Source organism: Anopheles cruzii, chromosome 3, assembly GCF_943734635.1.
Source record: "Anopheles cruzii chromosome 3, idAnoCruzAS_RS32_06, whole genome shotgun sequence".
NCBI lineage: Eukaryota > Metazoa > Arthropoda > Insecta > Diptera > Culicidae > Anopheles > Anopheles cruzii.
This window is the reverse complement of record NC_069145.1, coordinates 47,590,858-47,613,372: the sequence shown is the minus strand read 5'-3', so window position 1 is coordinate 47,613,372 and position 22,515 is coordinate 47,590,858. Positions and strand designations below refer to the sequence as shown.

The following is a 22,515-nucleotide window of genomic DNA, read 5'->3' as shown; positions in this document are numbered from 1 at the left end:
TGATCAAGAAGTAGTTTGATTTACGATACCGGAGAAAACCACTTAGACACATTAATTCCTTTTTCTTAGATACGCTCGCTAGCTGATTTGTCTTGTTCTCGGACCCCACTGCAGCGCACTTTCTCTAAAATTCTTTCTAAAGCTGGTGATACGTTCTGGTATCGTACGCCTTATCGAGCGATGTCCTTGGTTGAAAGCCACTCTACGTCGCAAGACACTCTGAATCACAAGATAAATCGTTTCGCTATTCTTGGATCTTACCATCGTCGACTTCAGTCTTTTACGTCTGAAACCAAACTGAAGAGATCTCTTGCGCGACTACGCACTAATAAACCATTTGCTTCGTAAGCGAACGACTTTGAACTTGAATATCAGCTCAGTATTAAGCATCAGCGAATGCTTCGGGCACGGCTTAGCTCCAGTGGTGCACGCTTGTCACATGGTATGGAATGAGATAGGCGACTGGTGCTCCGTAGTCATAATTTGTTATGTTGCTTCAACAATTTCGGAAGTGTAGGGCTAAAATTAATCGCGCAAGGATCGGGATCCTTCTATAAGGTGTTTAGATTTCTTCCGAGGAGAAACTATTCACACCCACTATTTTCTACACACTCACAAAAAAGTATATCACATTTGTTGCATTCCATTTTAAATGTTTCCATATCCGTAGAAATCTAACAAATACCACAGATAAACTAAATCCATTCGGAAACAACCTTCAGCTACAAACTACAAACTGATGGAACGTGATAAATTCAAATAAAACATCGCACGCGATGTTGTATATAACATCGCACGGTATACTGTCAAAGCGCTGGGTAGCGAATAAACGCCCTTGATTGGGCACTTCAAAGTATTGTATTCTGTTAAATAAACTGTTCGAAAAGGTCAAATGTAAAACAGCATCACAAATGTAAAATTGTAAAACTTGCTGGGTTTAAAACTAGTGCGTATATTAAAGTAATTATTAAGGTAATGTGAATTGTATGTCTATGAAGTATTGAACTGAGCAATATAACAACGCGCGTGTCAAAGTATCGTATCGTATCGATGTCAGGTTCGAAGGTTCAAAGTCTGGTTCAAAAATCGGCAAAATTAATAAAAGCAACCACAGCAGCCAGAATTTTTTTTTGACGTTCGTGTTTAAGGGCAGGTTTCGTGTCAGGGTTTGGATAAACTTAAATTAACAACAATAGTTGAGATAGAATATACTTTATTAGAGATAATAGTAGTTGGATTGGTTCTCGGTTGCTCTTTTGTCGAGTGGTGCGCTTCGTGTGCTTATGGAGCAGCAATCTGTTAACAGTCATCCATTTCAGTGCGTGTGGGTGTGTGCGTAACGGTGTGTGCATTTATTGTTATACGAATTCTGTGGGGCTGTGGCGGTGATATGGTCATTCGTCATAGCTCTTTGCCCCGCGGGTCGTCTTCAAGAAAACTTCGTACAACTCCATTGGGGTGTAATTTGTGAAGTGGTGCCTTGTGCTTCTGCACTGATGATCATCGTCTTTGACGATCCAGTATTGTCATCCAGACTGCGCAGCAGGTTGTGGTGGTGTTAGTGATCGAGCAAAACGAATCAATGGTCGTGTTCGTGCGTGAATCCCCGAGAAAGTATTTCCAGCAAGATAAGTCCGCCTGGAACCGCCTTTAGTGAATGATTTTCTTTTTCGCGACGCTACGTTGGCCATAATATTACCGAAAAGTTTTCTACGAATCACATAACGTACGTGATATCTTCCAAACCGAAAAGGTGCACTGAGTTCTGGAAGCAAGTGAAGCATCGTGTTACGTCTTTGTTCCGTGCAGAGAGGATAGTCGTTGCAACTAATCAAGTGCTGTGAACCCTTTCATTGAAAAAGTTTCAAGTAAAGCTAGCAAGATGATGAAAAACATTTTCGGCCGCAGCCGGACGAAAGATTCCGAGCGGCATAAAATCTCCGAAATCGGACTTCCGACCAACGTCGTTCACGGAATGCATGTGAGCAAAAACCAACAAACGGGCCACTTGGAAGGGTTGCCCAAGTCGTGGTCCCGTATGGTCGATGCGTTGATCACGGTGGACGAGCAGACCAAAAACCCAGAGGCGGCGTACCAAGCGGTCAAGTTCTACAGCTATTCGATCAAGAAAAAGGAAGCGACGGAACCCTTTAAGCCGTTCATCACGGAGGATGCGATCCACGAGGAGACGGAATCAATCGACCAGTATCTCGACCAGAAGAACACGCACAAAAGTGAAGACTCGCTGGAAGGTAGCAGCGAGGAAAGTGAACCTTTACCGCAACCGCCCCCACCACCCTTGCCGAAAAAGAGTGCGACGTTACCGGTGAAACCACTGCTGAAGCCGAAGCCGAAAAACTACACTAGCAAGGTGTACAAAGGCATGGACAATCTGCATCTTATCGACGCCGGAAGCAATAAGGAAACGATGATCATTCACAACGATGCACATCTGACGCTCAACACGCACCAAAGTTCCTACGAAATCGGCGCCAGTGTGAACAACAACAACAGCTTCGACCGGGAGCTGGATCACGACGGCGACCTCATACTGCGGCCAAAGGAGAAGCAAGCCCGGCAACCGAAAAGCGATGATCAAGTGTACTACGAGCTCAAGAAAATTTGCAACCTAAACGACCCGCTGGAACGGTACGAGAAAACGGTCGAAGTAGGCAAGGGAGCTTCCGGAGTGGTGTTTATTGCGCTCGATCGGAACACCGGCCAAAAGGTTGCGATCAAAACGATCGACATGAAGCACCAGTCGTCGAAGGAATCGATACTGAATGAGATCAACGTGCTGAAGGATTTTAATCACAAAAATTTGGTCAACTTCCTCGAGGCGTACTACCTAGAGGATGTCGATCAGCTGTGGGTCATTCTCGAGTACATGGGCGGTGGCCCGCTGACGGACGTGGTGACGGAGACGGTGATGAAAGATCGCCAGATCGCGGCTGTATGTCGAGAGGTGCTGCTGGCCATCAGTTTTCTACATTCGAAGGGCATCATCCACCGGGACATCAAGTCGGACAACGTGCTGATGGGGATGGATGGGTCGGTGAAGGTCACCGATTTTGGGTTCTGTGCCAACATCGAGGGTGACGAGAAGCGGCAGACGATGGTCGGCACGCCATACTGGATGGCACCGGAGGTCGTCACGAGGAAGCAGTATGGCAAGAAGGTCGATATCTGGTCTCTTGGCATCATGGCGATCGAGATGATCGAGGGTCAGCCACCGTACCTTAACCAGGCACCGCTGCGGGCGCTGTACCTGATCGCGGCGAACGGTCGGCCGGACATCAAGAGCTGGGACAAGCTGTCGGACAATCTGAAGGACTTCCTCGACCGCTGCTTGCAGGTGGAGGTCGACATGCGGGCTTCCGCCGACGAGCTACTGCGTCATCCCTTTCTGCAGGACTGTATGGAGCTACGGACGCTGATACCGCTAATCAAAGCCGCCCGGAGATTGTTGAAGCGAGACAACTGAACCGTTATCCAGCTATGCCGCCGGTATGAAGTGCTTTTTTCATATTAGCTATTTTTAAAGAACCGAGGTAAGCAATGAAGAACGACACAATTGTAGATTGTATCAGTAGCAAATAAGCAGAGCGAAACTAGCCAGAGCCCGAGAAGTTTCGATAGAACGTATACATTTTTGCCGTATGTGGCTGTGAGATTTAGTGCCTTTTTTGCGAACACTCTTGGAGGAGAAGACGAAAACACGACGATCTACTACTGATGGGCGCGGAATATTCAATCGGCGGTTTTGCCACATACACTACGAGCACATTGTTCCAATGGAGAGCAGTAACGCACCCGTCTAGTCAGCGAAGCTTAAAGATAAGAAAAGTAGAGCTTACGAAACCTCCGCAGAATCGAAGCAAATCGATAACACACGGGCCGGCGTACGTTACCGCCAATGTTATTGATAAGCGCTGAAGGTAGTTTTCGGTATTTGGTATTCAATTTGTGTCGGTTACAGTCCCAGCCAGCCAGCCAGCGGTATCTCTGCTGGAAACAAAACTGGTTTTCTCTTTTTTCCCTCCGTTTCAAACATGTCCTGTAATCCTAGGCCTTCTTAGACTCAGGCCTTCCCAGACCTTTCGCCTATCGGTTTTTGCTGTTTCGCAATCCCCATTGGGAAGTAAATCGCTTCTGCATTTTCGAAAAGACTGAATTTGGATATGAAAGCGCCATTACTTGGCGCAGTCATTGACTACTTCGACCCGTGTTTCCGTCCCGAGACAGACACAAATGTTTTTATACTAAAGATCAAATCGTAAATTACAATCAACAAACTCAAAATTTGCACATTTTTCGACTGTTCTTGTAACCAACGCCTGAAATGTTCAATATGCAATCATGACGATGCAGAGGAACTTACAGTACAAAGTGACAGAAAAAAGATTAGCACTCCAGCAACGACCCGTTCTGGGATGTGTGTGGCTGTGCTTGAAAATGTTAAAAAACGGCTCTTCAGCACACACCCAATCTGCCCTATGGTCGCAGTGTGCTTGCGCAAATACAAAAGTAGACAGTCAGATAGTAATGTTCCTTTGCGATTAGCCGGAACCAAGCAGACACGGCCATACGACGAAAGGCAACAACATGCGTCGCGCCTCGTACGCACACACAACGAGCGATCCGATTGTTGTGTGTGCGCTTGAACAACCTCCCTCATTCAACCTCACCCGTTGATTGAATCGGCCACCGACGTCTTCGGCACGTACCCATTATGAGCCCAGACGCTCTTATGCCTTGAGTTGGCAGCAAAGGAAGGGGAGCCAGTCGTCCTCCAGCGTTTCTGCATGTCCATGTGATCGATGGTGCGCTGCGTTCCGTTCCATCATTTACCCAGCTCAGGTTCAGAGGACGAAACGCGAACAGAAACTGCATTCAATCAAGCAGTGGAACTGAGCAGCAGCCCTGTGCACAAGCCACAGAAGCGCACTGCGACGGGAATTATTCTATTACAATTTACATCTCATTGAGGAAAATCACGCTGGTCGGTTTGTTTTGTGTCTACGGTACCCTGGCCTTTCTAGGCGAACCAAGGCGTGAGCTTCCTCCTGGCGAATGTTCACAAATTTTTATTGGCTCTCGCCTTTTTTGCCAGGACAGACTTACGAAGAAGTCGACCATGATTACTTCCTATGCCCGCCAACCCGGATGAAGGGCCACTGCAATGTCGAGAAAGTGAGTAACACTACCGTTAAGAGGGCATCATGTGGTACGATGGTTTCCGGCGAAAGAGACCGCGTGTGTACATTAGCGTCGACGTCCATGTGTTGCCGGTGCCACTGCATGTGCTAAGCGATCATCGTAGAGTTCCTCTGTAATGATCCGTTTTTAAGTTGGAGATATTGTGGAACAAATATTCGTGGGTTTGGCTCTGCTGTGCTACAGCCACCACAGTCTACCGGTCGTAAAGAGTGCGTGTGTGTGTGTGCTGAATGTTAAAAATAAATTGTGGACGAAAACATAAATATGCTTCCCGGCGGAGCTGCCTGTCTGTCGCTTGGTTTGCTGATTTCTTTATGATCCCTTAGGCTATGCGACGACCTGGAATTTATGATTTTTAAGCCCTGGCTCTCCGAGAGAGATGAGCGAAAACCTACCCGTAAACCAACGAGGCCAGTTACAAGTAGAAACAATTACAAACTAAATTTTACTAAACCAATTACAACCGAAAAATCCAGCATTCTTCAAGAAGCACTGCATTCCATCAACACATTCCACTTTTCTCAACATTCAAAATAGACACGAATGAATCGAAAGTCACATCGGGGACAGTTAAGCGCCAGAGATACGGCTTGGTAAATAGAGGGATGGTGGCTGGTTATACCTATGAGTCAACTTGATTTCCCAAATCCCGGTATGGGTGAGACGAAACAAAAAATACAAGCCACCGGCATCCAGTGCGACCGACGTAAACATTGCATAAAGGTAGCCCGATGAGTCATCATCACGACCGGACGGCTGTTATCGTGAGGATGGAGAGAAATGCGACACTGGTGTAATAAACTCCAGTGCCATCAGTGGGATCCCTCCCTCGTAACTACGCTCTGGTCCGGTTATCGAGGATGAAGATGTATGTGAAGTGAGGAAAACTGAGCACTGGTCTGAGGTCTGTCAACGAAACCTTCTTCCATTGTGGTAGACACGTGCTAGACTTGCAAGTAACGTTTTACTCAACCGGTAAAAATCGGATTTTATTCGTAGACCATTCGTAGAACAACCGGTTCGCTCAAGGTCACAAGCATCTTCTACAACAGCTCACTATATCTTACGATAAAGGCCTTAGTATGTTGGAATTGACATGTATTTGTGTTTTACCCTGTGTTAACCGTCAACATCTAAAGGCGATTGGTTCTTTCATCTGGCTTTCGTTTAATTATGGTCGAGTTCGATTCATTGTTAAATTGGGCACCGCACAAAGCATTTAGCAAAATAGCAAAAAAGTTGCTTTATTGTAAAGCAAATCATAAAGATTCGATTTTACGGACCTTTTATAATTGATAATCGGCCCAATGGTGTGTTCCACCATTATTTACGGTGCGTTGACCCACATTCCCTGAGCCTACTCGTTGAACATTCCCTGAGCCTACTACTTAAGATCATACGTGCGTAAAGGCCCGTTTACACGCTACGATATATCTGAACAATGCCTTGTATCAGATTAATCGTAACGATATATCGTAGCCATGGTGGAGCGTCTACACGCCACGATGTATCGTTTCGATTTGCAATCGCAGATTTCAGTGTCATGGAAACAGCCATGGAAGAAACACTGTGTTTGTCTGCCTTGGCATGGTGCGTTTCTGTTAAAAGGCAAAAAAAGAACGTACCAAGAGTACTAATCGGTCACGGTGGTCGAGGGAATGGCTTTTAAAGCGAGGCAATTATTCTCACGTTAAACTTTTGCGTGAATTGGAAAACGAACCAAACGATTGGAGGAACTACATGCGGATGAACGTGGAAACGTACACAGATTTACTAAATATGGTGACTCCGTACATTGCAAAACAAGATACGGTTATGCGGCAAGCGATCTCTCCCCATGAGAGAATATCGGCCACATTACGATTTTTAGCTACGGGAAGGAGCTATAAGGACTTAGAATTTTCCACTGCAATTTCGAAGCCGTGTTTGAGTAAAATAGTTCCGGAAACCTGTGCTGTTATCTTCAAGGTGCTCAGAAGCGTCTTCCTCGGTTGAAATCATTTCAGAGTCTTCCATGTTGTTTTTAGAGACCCTCGGGGTATCTTGATCCCGCAGAAAATGCAGGATATCATAATACCACAAGCGTGGCTTGTATATCTCATCTGCTGCAGATCCTGATGCTGCTGACTTTCTTACTTTCGCAGATTCTTTGCGGTACACAATCCTGAAATTACTAATTTTTTTCACCACGGTATCCCTGGTGCAGTTGGGGTCGATTTTCCGATATATTTGAAGCAAAACATCGTATGCCTCAGCCTTTTTATTCCGATCACTATACTCTTTATTTTTTACTTGCCAAAGACATGGCAGAGTTTCGTAAATCGTTAATAGTTCAGTTAAAATCTCGCGCGAACCTTGAGAAACGAAGTCCGCCATATTGAATGGCACAGAATGAAGCGTTAAAACCAAAATATTGACATGTCAAACCGCCATCAACACACGCACACATGTCTATCCACCGTCAGCACACGCACACATGTATGGAGATTGGACCGAACTTGATGCTCGGCGCATTCAATTTTTTTGATCTGCCAATCTGGTCGTATACAAGCAAATTGGTACTTTTTTGCTGTCTACACGTAACGATATATCGTTGCAATTGGTTTCATACAAGGCATCGTTCAGATATATCGTTACGTGTAAACGGGCCTTAAGAAAGGTATATCATGGGCAGGGACATGGGCGTAGCTTCTTCTCCATCATCGTTGAAGTCAATGTAAATTAATTTGACCTCAAGTTCGAGCGCATGCAACCGTGGCGCGAAGGAAAACAGTTTACCAAATTGTCACTGTAACGAGATTTGCGACGATTTGCTGTTGCTGGTGAAGAGGAGACAGACACACATTCAGTACACTGGATATCGGTGGGCAAGTGCAATGACAGATTGTTACCTCCACAGCATGCTGCGTTCTTTTGATTCACATGCTGTTGGCTGAACTATGGCAAGACTCAGCAAACCTATCGGCCTTCTAATGTACGTGGTATGTGTCCAGCAGCAGTTATACCCTTTGTCTTGGTCAAAGTCAAAGTGTCACGACAGAAGCGCGCGGGACACAATAGGAAGGCCTCAATCTCCCTAGCGGGATATCCTCGTGGTACCAGTAACTGTTTCTTCATTGTGCCCTGTGCGTTACACGCGTATTCGTGTGTACAGCACGGAACCGTTCCATGGCGATACCGTTTCTTCGTATTGTTTCACCACGTGTGGCTTCCATCCGAAGCGGCAGAACCACAACAGAGTAACGTAGTTTAATTTAAGCTAGTGAAAAAGTAGCTGGGCACGATAACCCGAACAAAATCACGACTGCACCACACGCGACAACCCCACGGGACGCATCATCACGAAGGGCACTTCTTTGACCCAAGTGAACAAATTAATAATGGGTTTTGGGCAGAACGTATTTCGTCTCCCTGTGCTGAACTCACTTCCATTTATCAACACCCTTATCAGATAACTGAGGCACGACTACGGGCCCTCGATCGCCACAAAAGTCCAAACTTCTTTCACCCTCATTCAGTCTGCTCGCAAACGTTATGTCACTTATTTCCGGTTTTATCTTATCCTATAAGATAAAATCGCACTATATTGCGAACCATAAACATATTGTGTATTCCCTGCTGATGTTAATCTGGTGCATTGATATCAATGAAGGAGTGTACTATGGACTAGCTTTAGATGGATGCAAATAAGCGTAGCATGAGTAACAGATTTTTGTAACTTTTGTAGTAAAAAAGGAGATAGATACTGCATGTGATGCTTTTGAAAAATGATAAATCAAACTCTAAAACGAACATCGACAATATACTCGAAGACTGAAAGGTATAAAAACAAGTAATAGGCCCTATATATTTCATATTTTTTAACATCTCTCTTGAAAAATCAATGGTCGGAAAGAAGAAAAAGGTGCCCATTGGAACAACAACAACACATGTTGTTTGCGGCCACGAAACCGGACGGGCATGAAAACACTGACACAAATCGAATACCGGCTTCCGCCACGCCGCTACAACGGCGTGGCGATTGCATAAACCGAAAGCATACCGAGTGAAATGTTGCCAACTAAAACGGAACACACGAAACAGTTGCCACCACAAGTGCGTGGTAGCAGCGCGATAACGCCCAGCAAAACCGGGAACCAATCGCAAGACCGAGCAGGGAACGAGGTGCACGAAATTAAGGAAATTAGTACTGGGCAATACCATAGGAAAATTTATTTTTTAAGCAACACGCCAGCCAACAGTCGATTGGCAAATGAGAGAAACAAATGAAAGAGTGCAAAGTTGTTGCAAAAAAGGCTAGAGATAAAGAGAATGGATTTGCTACCTTCAAAAGTGCTCTGCAATAAGATCATCTTTGTACAGTATGCTAAAAGTTACGACAGCCATAACAAAATTTATCGATAACGTCGTCGCGCGTCCCTGCAAATAGTGCTTGAATTTTGAAACAACGTCTTTTAAAAACTATCATTGATCGAAGTGTTGTAAATACAGTGATTTGCAGGCAGGCACGAAATTCGCATCCAACCGCTGCATTCGTGCGCGTACGATGAATGGAATGTAAATAATCGACCGGAAGATAGATACCATCACAACATAGTGTAAAGAAGGAGGCCTTAGGATTCAAATATCGTTTGATACCATTTCAACAACTAAAGCTATCGTTTTCCTTCTGGACTAGAATGATGGTGTGTTCGTAAAGCACACAGCACCAACTTTATACATCAATTGAGAGGACTATTCAGTTCGGGTGCAATCCGCATTTAACCGCAACGCTCAGTAGACGCACATATGATGAAAAAGTATTTGCAACTTCTATCACAAATTACCATTGCCTTCCCGTGCGCATCTTGTCGTAGACGTAGTGAGGATAGGATATTAGACGGTATTAGGAATGTATTGATTTTTTTATTATACCTGACACCGCTTATATACAACAAACACCACCCTGTTTGGTTGCAAAAACATACATATTGTAATGAAGCTTTTTGTACTATCCTACAATAAACTGACGGAACAAGTCTATGTTTAAAATATAATATTTGTAGAGCAAATTCTCTGTTTGTTGAATATTTCCACCTTCGACCGCCATCCGAAACCCTGAGTTCATTCCGACGACTGCGCTACGGTAAGTGGTATGGAATATCGTGTGTAAAACGTTGTGTAATATTTTTAACGGCAACTATTCGGATTATATTGATAACAAGATCAAGATTTCCAAAACGGGTAATTAAAGAAAGAAAAACTTTATGTCATGATATTCTTTTAATCCGAATAACAACTTTGTGACAGAATTGAAGTTCACAACCAAACATCTTCTCGATATTTCCCAGCAACTTTCAACGTATTCACATTAGTACTGCTTTCCGTACACTGTCCAGCGTTTCCAATTGTTCGCGTTAAAGTTTCCGAAACTTGTGGGAGAAATTTCTTTGCATCGCCGCAAAGAAAAAATATACCGTTCTGATCTATCGTACGCTCGATCAAAACTTTGTTTGCTGCTACGAAATCTTGAACATATTTAAACTTTGAGTCCCCATCCCGAGAGAATGCCTCATGGCACGCGTCCAATACACCAATTTGCTGGTATTGTAAAATCTCCTCCTGACATAAGTAGTTTCGATCCCGGTAACGGAATCCCACGATCAGCTCGGCCCTTCCGATAGGGCGTCCCTGTCGACGGTAAGCTGCACGTTGCTCGAGAAATGCAAGATACGGAGAAATTCCGGTTCCGGTTCCTATCATTACAATATCGCTGACAAAGTCACTATCTTTGTAAACGAACTCACTGCTGTGCCGAAAGTAAAAGTGTACGACCGCATTACGCTGTACTCCGCGCAAGTAAGTGGTCGTGATGCCTGGTTCGCCGGTATTGTGGGAGAACAAAATACGAATCACAGGGTTCGCTTCCTCACGGTACGCACTGGCTATCGAATAGGGCCGAGGCATCAGCCTGGGTAGATGTTCTACGAGCAAGGTTACGGGAAGTTTACAAGATGGGACCAGCCTTAGAATTGAAAGGAAACCTTTCCCTTGCTTAAGAATATATTTTTCGTACTCTGCGGTACCTTCCTTTGAGCAAAGTATTTCAAGGAACCGTCTCTCGTCCATGTCCGTTGCATATGGGGCCATCCCTCGAAGAAACGACTAAAGAAGAAACCAATCCGATAAACAATATTGCTCGAATAAAGGCCATCCCATACCATGCCAGAATTACCTTCTTCGGTACAGCCCGTAGGTCAAGGCACTCGCCGAAAAGCCGTCTGTAGTTAACCACTCGCGGGACGAACGGAGGAACTTTGGCCGCCTTTTTCGAAGAGCTTTGGTCTAGTTCTACCCGGCACACCATTGTATCCTTATGCTGTAAACCCAAGTGATCCACCAAATAATCAACGTCTTGTGGCAGATTGTAAGTTAAAATCCCGATCGTATCGCCAGGCCAATGGCGGTGTCCGGTGTTTCCGAAATTCCCGAGCTCCACATCGTATACCGGTTTAATATCCTCTCCTTCAGCCAGTGTGTTGATGCGTGAAACAGTCCCGGCGAGAACTTTCGTTACCTCAAAAGGTTGCGTCGCTGTGGCCTGTAGATGACCAGCCGGCACCGAAACACTCTCCTGTGGAAAGAAAGAAAGAAAAGTGGTTCGAAAATGCTGCCTGTGCATTGATATGGGGTGTTATACTTACATCACTTTCTTCTAATTTTATAAACGGTACCGGCGCAGGAGGCAAAGTTAATGTTCTTCCCTCATATCGTGTGATAATATCTCGCAATTCCTGGTTTTTCATGTTATTCTTTCTAATCCGATCGCACTGTTGGGGAAAAGTAACCAAAACACTGCGCGCTGTCAAAAGCGAAATGCTGTCAGCAGGTGATTACTTGTAGTTAAGATCACTCTCGTACAGGTTGAGCCAAGAGGTTTTTGGTCAAGTTCGTTAGCGAAATATCAAGAACTGCTTCCTTCCTCCGTTCGTGTTGTACACGCGCTTTCATTTAGTGGCACCAATGAAGAGTTAGTTGAAAAAAGTCATAATATAACAGGCAAAAACTCAGAATCAGTTGTGAAATAAAATTATGATTGAATCTTAACTCGCAATGTATTTTCGAAAAAGGCTATCATAGGGGCGCTGTCAGCACAAAAGGGACTGTTTGGTAAATGTGACAGCTCGAAACGCATGTGATTTTAATTTTGTTTACTGTGCTGAAACTCGTGGAACGATCTTACGCTCGGTTTAGACGCCGGATGTTTCATTAAATAAAACGTTTAAAGTACCGTAAAAATACGTGCAGTTCACAACCATGGGTAGATTCGGTCCATCTCATAGGAAGATTCCCGTTCCTAGAAGACACGGGGTGCGGGATCCGCTGAAACGTCTAGCCGAAAAGGAGGCAGCGTAAGTACACGGTCATTGCGTCCCGCGTCGCTGGTATCGCTCATTTATTATTTACTCGCTTCAGCATTAAGGATAAGATCAATAATCCACCAAAGGAACACGATGTACAAGAAGTGTCTAACTCGTTCAAGCGCTTCATACAGCTCAAGGATAACTCGAATCGCGATTCCAACGATGCCCCACAAGCCAGGGGTCGCGAGCGTCCAAAAATACGTGTCGGCAGTACGCTGATACAGAAGCAGAAAAAAGAAACCGAACAATCGTTCCTTGGGCGTGCCACTGCACTCCAGCAGGAACTTGAAAGCGAGGTCAAGTTTGGGGTAAAGTTTGGCATCGAAGTAGAGCGCGACGAGCGTACCGGAGCGATCCACATTCGTAAGCGGAAAGGAACAGACGTGGATGATATGCTGAAAAAAGAGCTAAAGAAAGCCAAGGGAGGCAAAGGAGCTAAAAAAGTTTCTAAGGCGCACGATGCAACAAAGGCTCGGAAGCCAACCATGCACGAAAAGAGGACCCAAAAGAAGCACCAAGCGCTAGAGCGCAAACGTCGCGAGGAAGATTTGTTACTCCGCGAGTATCAGTACGATAATGTTGCATTCGGTGAAGTGGTAAACGGGCCGCCTACTCTTAACACCCTGCCACGTCGTGCCGGCAAACAAGAGGGTGGCTTACGGGTATGTATTTTGTCATTGGCAGTTTCCCCTTTTTCAATCCATTTGACACCGCGTTTTTCTTATTGACTCATATCAGCCGGCTAGCAAGCCACTTCTGCTGCACGCACTGGTGGATCCAAAGTCAACAGAAAAGGAAGAGCAGGCGTTGCAGCCCGGTAAGCAAAAACCGAAAGGCACAGCCCACCCCGTGAAAATCGATCTGAAGGGAAAGCGCAAAAATCTTCCATTGGCCACGCGAATGAAGATCGAGCGAGACCAGCAGAGTGTCATCGAAATGTACAGACAGCTGAAGAAGAAAGTGCCTAAATAAAATCTTGCTAAATCTTGGACCGTGCAACTGAAACTTGACGCAAAATTTGTGCGCAGAAAGGTGCCAGTTGGTCGTCGAGACGAAGGTACTTTCTACACAGTAAAATACTTTATTGAAATGCTCACTCGGGAACACTGCTCCTGGTGTGCCAGTTTCAATACCGTATCATGGAATAGTACAAATATTTGCCTGCCTTCCTATACTCTCCCAGCAGAGTGGCTGCTTCCGTCTTGGGCATACCCTTAACCTTACTCATACACGTTACAATTGTGTCCTGAATGCGGGGCAACATGGTACGTCCCTCACCACACAGGTAGAGTTTCGTGTTCTCCTCCAACAGCAGTTCTATCAATTCCTCCTTCCGGTCTTCGATGATGTCCTGCACGAACTTGTACCGACTGTCGGTATCGCGGGACGATGCCACGTGTAGCTGGTCCAGAACACCGCTCTGAATGTACTGCTTCAGTTCTTCGTTATACAATGAGTTCCGGTCGCGATACCGGCAGCTCGTCAGCAACCAAGCTGCTCCCAATTTCATCTTCCGGTTGCCACCGCTACCACCGTTAGTGGCCTTTGCCATCTTCCGAAATTCCAAAAAACTCAAATATGGCGACAGTCCCGTCCCAGGACCAATCATGATCACATTTCGTTCAAGATCCTCGTCGCGGTACTGGAAGCTGGGCGACATTTGGCGCAAGTAGATGTACAGATGTTTGTCCCAGCGTCCCGGGTGCAGCAGTTTGCTTTCAAGCATGTGTGTCGTGAGCCCCACGCGTCCCTCGTTCAGCATCGCAAACACGACGCGAAACTGGTGCTCCCGACCGTAGCTGGCGATCGAGTAAGGGCGAGCCTGCAACCGAGGCAAGTGTTCCACCAGCACGGCCAACGGTGGTCGACAGCTGGCGACGTAACGCAGGACGTGCAGGAAGTTCATTTCGTTCTTCACGATCAGCTCATTGTACAGGTTGGAGCCTTCCTTCGAGGCAAGAATTTCCAGCAATCGCTTCTCACACTCATCGGCCGTGTAGCCGGCCAGCGTTTGAAGCAGTGCCTTGCGCGGTGTAATGCGAATGTCGAGACACTCGGCCAGCAGGCGCCGTGGTGTGACAAACCGTGGCACGTAGTGCGGCAATTCGGGGTTCTTCTTTTTGATCGGCTTGGTCAACTTCACCTCGTACGGTGTGTCGGCTAAAGCCAGCAAATGCAACCGATCCAGCACGTAATCCACTTCTCCGGGTAAATTGTACGTTAGTATTCCGATCGTATCTCCGGCCGAGTACTCCTCTTCCATGTTCTGAAAAAAAACGAATGGTTCCTCACAATGAAAGGCCCAAGTGAACGTTTGGAGGCAAAGCTGGTTAACACTTTACCGGTGGTAGCTTTATGGCCAGCTCGTAGACCGTTTTCACATCATCGCCTTCCGCCAGCACTCTATATTGCAGGATGCTCGTTTTGTGTACGTCGCAAGAACCGAACGGTTGCCGTGAGGTGCTTTGCAAATGTTCCGTCGGCTATTCAGCGAAACGAGAACACATTAGTAATTCTCAATGTACGCATTAATCCACCTTGTCTTTACGCCTCTTACCACTTGTCCATTTTCCACTGGGTTCAACTCGATGAAATGTGGGGCCAATTTTGAATGGCTTAGGGTCGTAGCTTTGAACTGTTCGATCACATTCATCTTTCCGCCTCCGGACTCGCAACTGGACGGCGACGGCGATAAAATCGTGGTAGAGTTTCAAAACTTGGCTAGATCGGCACAACAAAGCTTGAAATGTTTTGCGAATGAGCGTTAGTTTACATTCACCGGTTTGACGTTTCGGGCATCGGTTTGACGTTTCAGCATTTGGCATAGTAAACGCTTTAAACAATTGCCGTTACTTTGATGTCAAAAGCGTTAACAGAGGAAAATACACCAAAAGAAAGAAGCGCATAAATTTAAGAATAGTTAAAAGACCATTTACTCCAAATTCTATAGTTTTATGAGTGCTCGGAAAGCTTTTTTCAACATTGGAAAATATTTGGTGGAACATATGAAAACTGAATCTTGAACACTGATGTAAGGCTTTTTATTGCCTTTAAGGTGTGTTTGCATAGACAAAACATACCTACATTCGTCTACGACTGACTAGAAGGCACTATTGATGCTTTAGTTAAGAACATAATTTTTCTTGCATACTATGTAATATCACAGCTGTTTCACTAGCTTTGGGTATGCTAGGAGTTCGTGGATTTGTTCAATAGGATTTATAATTTATGTGGGAATACTAAGAATGCAACTGAATATCCAGGAATCTCGCCGATTAGTAAGATCCCTTAGTATTACAATCTTTGGCCGAGAATACAGATTCGCATTCTATCATGGCTCATAATGGACCGTTCCTGTGATTGTTACATGAAAATGTCGCTTTCCCTACCAGCAATGGCAAATAGGGAAAGTAAGGCCTCTGGATGACCATTACACGATTAAGATGCATATTGGTGGATTTGTTGCAGTTGCGGTAACTTAACTAGAAAATAATCAAATCGAACCCCGTAAACGAATTATCCTTTGCAAGCAACTTTGGGTATAATCGCCTCCAACATGACGAGCACTCGAGCCAATCAATCAATCAATCAGCCGAGAAATATAAATTTTGGGTAGCATAGAGACATAATAGCTAATTTCCGAGCAGCGTTCGTTTCGGTGCTGTCGCGGACGCCAGGTGGACGTTCAGTGGAGTTGATCACGTGAATCATCATCATTGGATCTCCGTTTTGCTACTCTTCAGCTGTTGATGGTTGTCGGAAAAAGCAACAAACATCAAACTGAACGCTATCAGCAGATGTGATCTGCTCTGAATCCAATCAAATGCTCCCGAAGGGCCCCGATGCTGCTGCCGCCAGGCATGGATGGACGCACGGCACGGCCAAATCGGACGAAAGCATGGCGCTTCGCCATGACATAACCGGACAAGCTCGTAAACCGCACACTCGAGTGCCACGCTTCGGCCATTGTCTTCCGGTCCGGTCGAACAGCATGACGTGAAGATGAATGCGAACTCCAGTTGGAGTGAATAATTGTCCGTCCGACGCGCCGGGGCGCGATAGATAGGTGGATGATAGTCTCAAACGCTCCGAAAGCAGACTCCACCGGCAGTCCACTGTTAGCCAAATAAATGGCTTGCCGAATAGACATTTTCTTTCGGCCGGCCACTTACCGAACGCGCTAAGGAAGCACCACTAACACCCAATCTCTTGACGGTGGCCAAGTTATCCTTGCCGACGCGCCTCATTATCGCGGCGTGCGCGTGTTTCGTGAGTTGCGCAACGCTCGACGATGGTTTCCTCGATTTCTTGGACCATTCTTTGGAAAACGAAAAACCACTCGGAAGCTCCACAGGGCAAAGCATTAATCAAAATGCACCTCACGCTACGCAGGGCTCGTTCAGAATCGGTGCTTTCCGCGAGCCCTCAAAATACGGAAGATTGAGCTGTGTTTACATTTCACGCCACACAGTGGCGCAGCTCATTTATTAGAAACAATTACGTCGGGCAAAATAGCAACAAGTTAGTCGTTAGGTGCGAAGGCTGGACATACATATAATTAATTTGCGCATTAAACTGCCACCGCCCTTCGATAGTTCGCTTTATTTTTTTTCGCACTTTAACGGCGACGAGCGTACGCGAACAGCGTAGACCACGTTTTCATGAAAGCTACAGAACTTTTACTAGCCCAAACCGTAAGCTTTCTAGTTTATTGGACTGGCTGCATACTTCCCGACGGGCAGTCGTCCGATCGACAACTTGTCCTCCGATCTGGCCATTCCCAGTCAAATCATTTGCCATTTGCGTATGGAACAGTTGTCAGCAGCAGCTTGTATTGGGAATACAGCAGAACAACAGAAGACTACGATTGACCAGGAAAAGTTAACTCTGTAAATACGGCCCAGTCCGTTTCTCTACGATTTAAACTAAAAAAAGCAAAAACTAATGAATTTTCATAATTTGCTTTAAGGCATTTAATTAGTGGCGTAACCCTTCGTCGATTTGCAGTCGACCACTCTTCGAACGATGATGTTCGTCATAGTATTTTAAAAAAATTTAAGTAAATTTTTGACAGCTATTTGGCTTGGACAAGTTTTGCTCATCGTCGATTTTACTCTACTCCGAAAATTTTGTCTTGTATTTTTTATATTTTCTTCTTCTTTCGTTTTTCCACTATCTTCGCAGTGGACAAGGAGCATCGAGCACGATGTCCACGGAATTCACACGCAATGTCTCACGGGACAACCTCCCAGTGACCGGCAGCCACCATCAGCGGCTGTACGGGACCGAGGTGGATCGAGTTAAGCCGTTAGTTATCGCGTTAGCCGAGCCTTCCGTCGATGGATCGTTGTCGACGCCGATCCTGACACGCCGCAAGTCCGGCGTGTTCAAATGGAAGCCGGGCTGTTCAATCGAAATCCGCTGGAGAGCGGATCCGCAGCATCGCCGGAACGTCCTCGCCTTTTTTACTCATCACTTTTTTCATCCATTGCAAAGATCCCTGAGTGATAAAAAATTGGAAATATAACACTAATATTATGGAAATAGAAAACACTATTGTTTTTCGTCAAGATGGACCAAGACTTCTATCAGAGAGGCATATTTGACGCAAATCGGACCACCAGAAACATATTAAAAAAAGTTTTGAAATTCACGCAAACATAATGGATTTCTAGGGAACAGAGCTTTAGGCTGAATGAACTTCGTGGGTCGGCCAGTCTTCTCGACAAGTCTTAATAGATAACTCAACATTCGAATTGGACCCTTCAATGCAATGGCTAGAAGCATTAAAAATGTAGCAACACCTTTCGCCAAGTAACAAACCTCTGTAACCAATCGAGAAACTTTTGCAATAAATTTGGCGCTCTGATTCAATTGTTGTATCGTTCTATCATCTCAAGCATAGACCATGACGGCAATTCAGAGGCAACCTCAGCTTACAGCTGCAAGTGAAATGTAGAAACGATTTCAACACCTCTGGATAGTTCCCTAGCTGTGACCAATTCTGTTGCTAGCGCGAAAGAATCCTGAAGTTTTTCTTCAATCTTTGTTGCTTTTATCAGGCACCATCGACCACTTTATCTCGTCCCACGTAGCCGTAGTTGGGCATTTCGCGAAATGAACCGGCGCGAAAATGATTGCGCATTCTAATTGCAGCTTGTATTCAGCGATCCATTTATTCATCCACACTTTGTCTGGAAAATTACGTTGCTGTAAGAGAAAAAGTAAGTGTTGCGCTATATTAGAATATAGCTTAAAAATAGCTTAAAAGCTTAATCTCCCAGAAATGGAGTTGAATAAAAAGCAGATTACTCTTAACTCGAGGTTAACCGGCAATCGAGTGACTGGGGTTTGAATTTAAGCAAATTTCCCTTTGCTACAATTCAGCCACCCTTTGCAGAGATTAAGGCAGCAAAAAACATAATTTACGATGAAACACCGTAAAAAACGCAAAAGTTACCTTTATCTTCCTCGGTCCTTGCGAAAACCGTTTAGCGTGTAAACGTCCGGAAATCAGAAGCAAGCTCACAGTCTGCCGGAATCAGTTCGCGAAGACGAAAGAAACCATCTTATCACCCTACTCGACCGCGAGGCAGAGTTTTAAAGTTAGGCCCCCAGCACGGCAGCACGTGGGTTTTTCGTCGAGGCACACCGCGTGTCTCTCGAACGTTTGCGTCCGTTGCGCAACACACAGCTGAAGATGAGCCGACTGTTATTCATGTAACGCCGGCCGAACGCCATCTCCACAACTCTTCTTATCTCATGTTTATCCCTTTGCCTAACCATCAATCTGTGCGCCCAACATAAATCGCCGCAAATGAATCATCGACGGCCACCTCCGGAGCGGACTGGCGGACCGTAGAAAACATTAACGCGGGAAAAACAGTAACGCAAAAGAAACCACCCCTGAAAGCGAAAGTGGAAATCCCTGCGACGGGCAAATGGCCTAAAATCGCCGCCGAAAATTCCAACTTTGCGGCAGGCTAGAAATTAAGGAAAAGGATACCGCGATGGGCATTAAGTTGCGTCGCGTGCGCTAACAATCGGAATGACCCCCGCCGGGGAGGAAGTGAACCAAACTCGCGAAAAATCTCCGGCGAAATGGGGAAAAGTAAAAAAAAACCCAAACACTTCGAGCCGTACCCGAGTGTGTGGCCTTTCGGTCGAGAAAACCAAAACCATTTGAACGCCAAGTACCACAAGCAAGCGCATAAAAAAACTCCAAAAGGTCCTTCAAAACCATGGAGAAATGCTAAGAGCAACGCACTTATCCACGTGACAATGGCCATTTGCCGATGTCTCAATCCGACGTGGCGCAAATGTGTAGCGCCAAATTCGGCCAATCCTTTCGGCACGCACCGTGTCCCAGCCCTCCCCGTGGGGGTCGCAGTCCGCACGAGTGCCACTGGCCGGGCACCGATCAAATCTCCTATCGGACCGCTGGTCCAGCCGGGCGTGGTGAAAGGCACGGGGAAAAAGATTGGAAAGAGACTCCGATCGGTCTCGGGACAAGCAAAACAAAAAACCAGCCCCAAAACCTCTTCTTTTCGGCCTGCAGCTGCGCGGAAAATGGTTGCGGTCTGCAGGAAAGTTGGGAGAAAAGAAAAATATAGAGCTAAACCGAAGTCGAAGGCGCAGCACGCTCCGGGACGCGGTCAGAGAGACGCGGGCAGGGAAAATGAGCGAAGCAAAACAAAAGACTCCGAAAAATCTCTCCCCTTTCCGCCATTCGGTGCCGGCATACAGAGACCGGATCGTCGGCCGCTCGCGTGGATCTATAAAACGGCACGCAGCGGGGCTGGATGGACATCAGAAACCAGTCGTTCGTCCGCTCGCCAAGACGTCGTCGTACCCTTGTGTGTCCCGTATCGAAAGTGCGAAAATCGTCGGTCTCGTCGGCTAGCGTGTCTCCGGGTTGCCAACTTCCTCGTTCTGGTCTCACTGGATCGATCGATCGTGACGGATATAGTAGTTGAAAATCTGACCGCGTCAACTGCGTTTGTGAAACCTTCGAAAGTACAGTACACCCCAAGTGTCCGTGTGTCTGTGTGTGTGTTTATTTAAGTGCACTTGTGTGGTAGGTAAAACCGAAATTTCAAACACGTTTGTGTCCCCAAAAAACATAACACCTTTTAGACAGGTGGACAACGTTTTGTGCCTTGCATCGTTTTGGATGGCTTTTAAAGTCACAATTCGTAGGGGACAGGAGTTTCTCGGATGGGCTCCATCGGACTAGAATGTGTGCCAATTATGTGAACCATGCTCGAAATCCCGTTTCGGACTGCTTTATCCGCGTAACGGAACGGGTTCGACATTTGCATTTACAGTATGTTGAGGCATTTATTGTTCGGATATGCAGTTTGGATTTGGTTCGGACTACGGTAAAGACAGGCTTAGATTGGTCAAACTTTATTGTTTTATTACCGCCTCGCCATCAGCGTGCCGTGTAGCCGTATTTCGACATGAATTTGTTTGTCCCCCGTTTATAGGGCGCCGGACATTTGCGATGGTTTTGTAACAGGCTGGAACGAATATTTTATTTTTCGAAACGCCCTATCGATTAGTTTCAGGCTATTAGATGTTCGCACATTAGCACCATTATCCACTTTCCGGCATATCAACATTCAGTTGAGGAGTTTAACTAATTTCTAATGAGCGTCCAAGTGTTGTGAGTGACGCTAATATGCTTTTCCCGAGCACCGTGGCCGTTTTGGAAAATCGTTTTTATAACGGTGGCGAAACGGATCGATCGAAACGCCACATTGAACGCACATTTCGCCGACCCCCGTGTTTGGCGTGTTGTAAAACGTGAAAATAGATAGATAAAGCGCCGGAAAATTATGCAACAATTTCCAAAATTTATTCATCAAGCAGGAGTCAATGAAACGAAACCATAGCGGGGGAGCGTAGCGGGGGAGCGAGAGAGAGCGGCACACATTTTACGGCATGTTTGGAGAAAGGTGGCTACCAAAAATCAAACAATTTTATTTTGCAACACTCCATTCCTTTTTTTCCAACACTTCCGGGGGCTGGTGAAACATTTCGGTAGCAGTAAAAACACAGCTTCTCTATTATTATTGGCCACCATCCTTGGCAGGGGAAGAAGGTGAAAGTGCGCAAGGGAACCACTGTACGGAGTGTGTCCTGCAGTGTTAACGCTTTGAAGAAAGCACAAAAATGTCCATCGAAAAATGGTGCCATCCTTCGGCAGGCCGCATGACCGCATGGCCGGCCGCTATGGTTTGTGTGCTTTCATCGTCCGATGTGTGAAACGAGCGAAAGTGAGCCGCATGGGGGCCAGTGAGCATGTTAAACACGGCACATTCAATGCAGCGACATAAAATTAATTAATTTGATTTGTCTTCACCCGTGACTGTGCCGCCCGTTGGCTGCTAATTTCCATAATTTTGTGCAGTTGAGTTGTTTACGACCCTTCGAGCTTTGAAAACTGATCTCGATTGATGCTCGAATCGGAACCGTAGATCATCGGGGTATCTTATAGTTTTTGAAAAAATCGACGATTACGAAATTTCTTGCACAATGGCGCCAACACAGGGCGATGAGTTAATGACCACCCCATTACAGCATCGGCATTGGTTGTAGGAAGTGCCTCTCTGGAAGGTTCACAAATTCACGGTACCAATTGAGGTAAGGTGCATCGCATAAACGGTTGGCCATAGTACAACAACGTGGTCCGTTTGAAATGGACACTTAGCTTTAATGTTGTTCATTTTTCCACTTCACTTGCCGTCGTACCGGAGCGTGAAGCGTGGCTTCTTTCGCATCGCCCCACAGCTACAGTTTTTTGTTGATCCGATCGTTCACTAATTTATGATCATTTTACATCTAATGGGCAAAGAGTTAGCGAAGAGTTATGGATTTGTTCCAGCTC

At 45.8% G+C, this 22,515-nt stretch overlaps 4 protein-coding genes across 4 annotated transcripts; 2 read left to right on the top strand and 2 right to left on the bottom strand.

Annotated features, from left to right (window-relative positions):
- The first annotated feature begins 1,882 nt into the window (after positions 1–1,882).
- LOC128273256 (serine/threonine-protein kinase PAK 1) lies at positions 1,883–3,484 on the top strand. Its single transcript, XM_053011192.1, has one exon. It carries the CDS (start codon positions 1,883–1,885, stop codon positions 3,482–3,484), a length of 1,602 nt encoding a protein of 533 aa, XP_052867152.1.
- Positions 3,485–10,124: 6,640 nt separating this feature from the next.
- LOC128271749 (methionine synthase reductase-like) lies at positions 10,125–12,024 on the bottom strand. The gene is made up of 3 exons (XM_053009376.1): positions 11,904–12,024; positions 11,435–11,833; positions 10,125–11,364 (listed from the first exon to the last, which is right to left on the bottom strand). Exons 1-3 carry the CDS (start codon positions 12,003–12,005, stop codon positions 10,519–10,521), a joined length of 1,347 nt encoding a protein of 448 aa, XP_052865336.1. The 5' UTR covers positions 12,006–12,024; the 3' UTR covers positions 10,125–10,518.
- Positions 12,025–12,470: 446 nt separating this feature from the next.
- Positions 12,471–13,597, top strand: LOC128273431 (uncharacterized). Its single transcript, XM_053011394.1, has 3 exons — positions 12,471–12,611; positions 12,676–13,285; positions 13,362–13,597. Exons 1-3 carry the CDS (start codon positions 12,517–12,519, stop codon positions 13,593–13,595), a joined length of 939 nt encoding a protein of 312 aa, XP_052867354.1. The 5' UTR covers positions 12,471–12,516; the 3' UTR covers positions 13,596–13,597.
- Positions 13,598–13,748: 151 nt separating this feature from the next.
- LOC128273549 (methionine synthase reductase) lies at positions 13,749–15,348 on the bottom strand. Its single transcript, XM_053011541.1, has 3 exons — positions 15,181–15,348; positions 14,966–15,106; positions 13,749–14,889 (listed from the first exon to the last, which is right to left on the bottom strand). Exons 1-3 carry the CDS (start codon positions 15,274–15,276, stop codon positions 13,750–13,752), a joined length of 1,377 nt encoding a protein of 458 aa, XP_052867501.1. The 5' UTR covers positions 15,277–15,348; the 3' UTR covers position 13,749.
- Between the last annotated feature and the right edge of the window lie 7,167 nt (positions 15,349–22,515).

What these genes read in the sequence shown, in the direction of transcription:
- LOC128273431 (XM_053011394.1), top strand. Translation starts at nt 12,517, where the DNA reads ATGGGTAGATTCGGTCCATCTCATAGGAAGATTCCCGTTCCTAGAAGA. An exon ending in CTAGCCGAAAAGGAGGCAGC is followed by an intron (nt 12,612 to 12,675) that starts GTAAGTACACGG and finishes TACTCGCTTCAG; the next exon opens with CATTAAGGATAAGATCAATA. An exon ending in AACAAGAGGGTGGCTTACGG is followed by an intron (nt 13,286 to 13,361) that starts GTATGTATTTTG and finishes GACTCATATCAG; the next exon opens with CCGGCTAGCAAGCCACTTCT.
- LOC128273256 (XM_053011192.1), top strand. Translation starts at nt 1,883, where the DNA reads ATGATGAAAAACATTTTCGGCCGCAGCCGGACGAAAGATTCCGAGCGG.
- LOC128271749 (XM_053009376.1), bottom strand. Translation starts at nt 12,005, where the DNA reads ATGAAAAACCAGGAATTGCGAGATATTATCACACGATATGAGGGAAGA. An exon ending in TAAAATTAGAAGAAAGTGAT is followed by an intron (nt 11,834 to 11,903) that starts GTAAGTATAACA and finishes TTCTTTCCACAG; the next exon opens with GAGAGTGTTTCGGTGCCGGC. An exon ending in TACGGGCTGTACCGAAGAAG is followed by an intron (nt 11,365 to 11,434) that starts GTAATTCTGGCA and finishes TTTCTTCTTTAG; the next exon opens with TCGTTTCTTCGAGGGATGGC.
- LOC128273549 (XM_053011541.1), bottom strand. Translation starts at nt 15,276, where the DNA reads ATGAATGTGATCGAACAGTTCAAAGCTACGACCCTAAGCCATTCAAAA. An exon ending in CAGTGGAAAATGGACAAGTG is followed by an intron (nt 15,107 to 15,180) that starts GTAAGAGGCGTA and finishes TTCGCTGAATAG; the next exon opens with CCGACGGAACATTTGCAAAG. An exon ending in TGGCCATAAAGCTACCACCG is followed by an intron (nt 14,890 to 14,965) that starts GTAAAGTGTTAA and finishes GTTTTTTTTCAG; the next exon opens with AACATGGAAGAGGAGTACTC.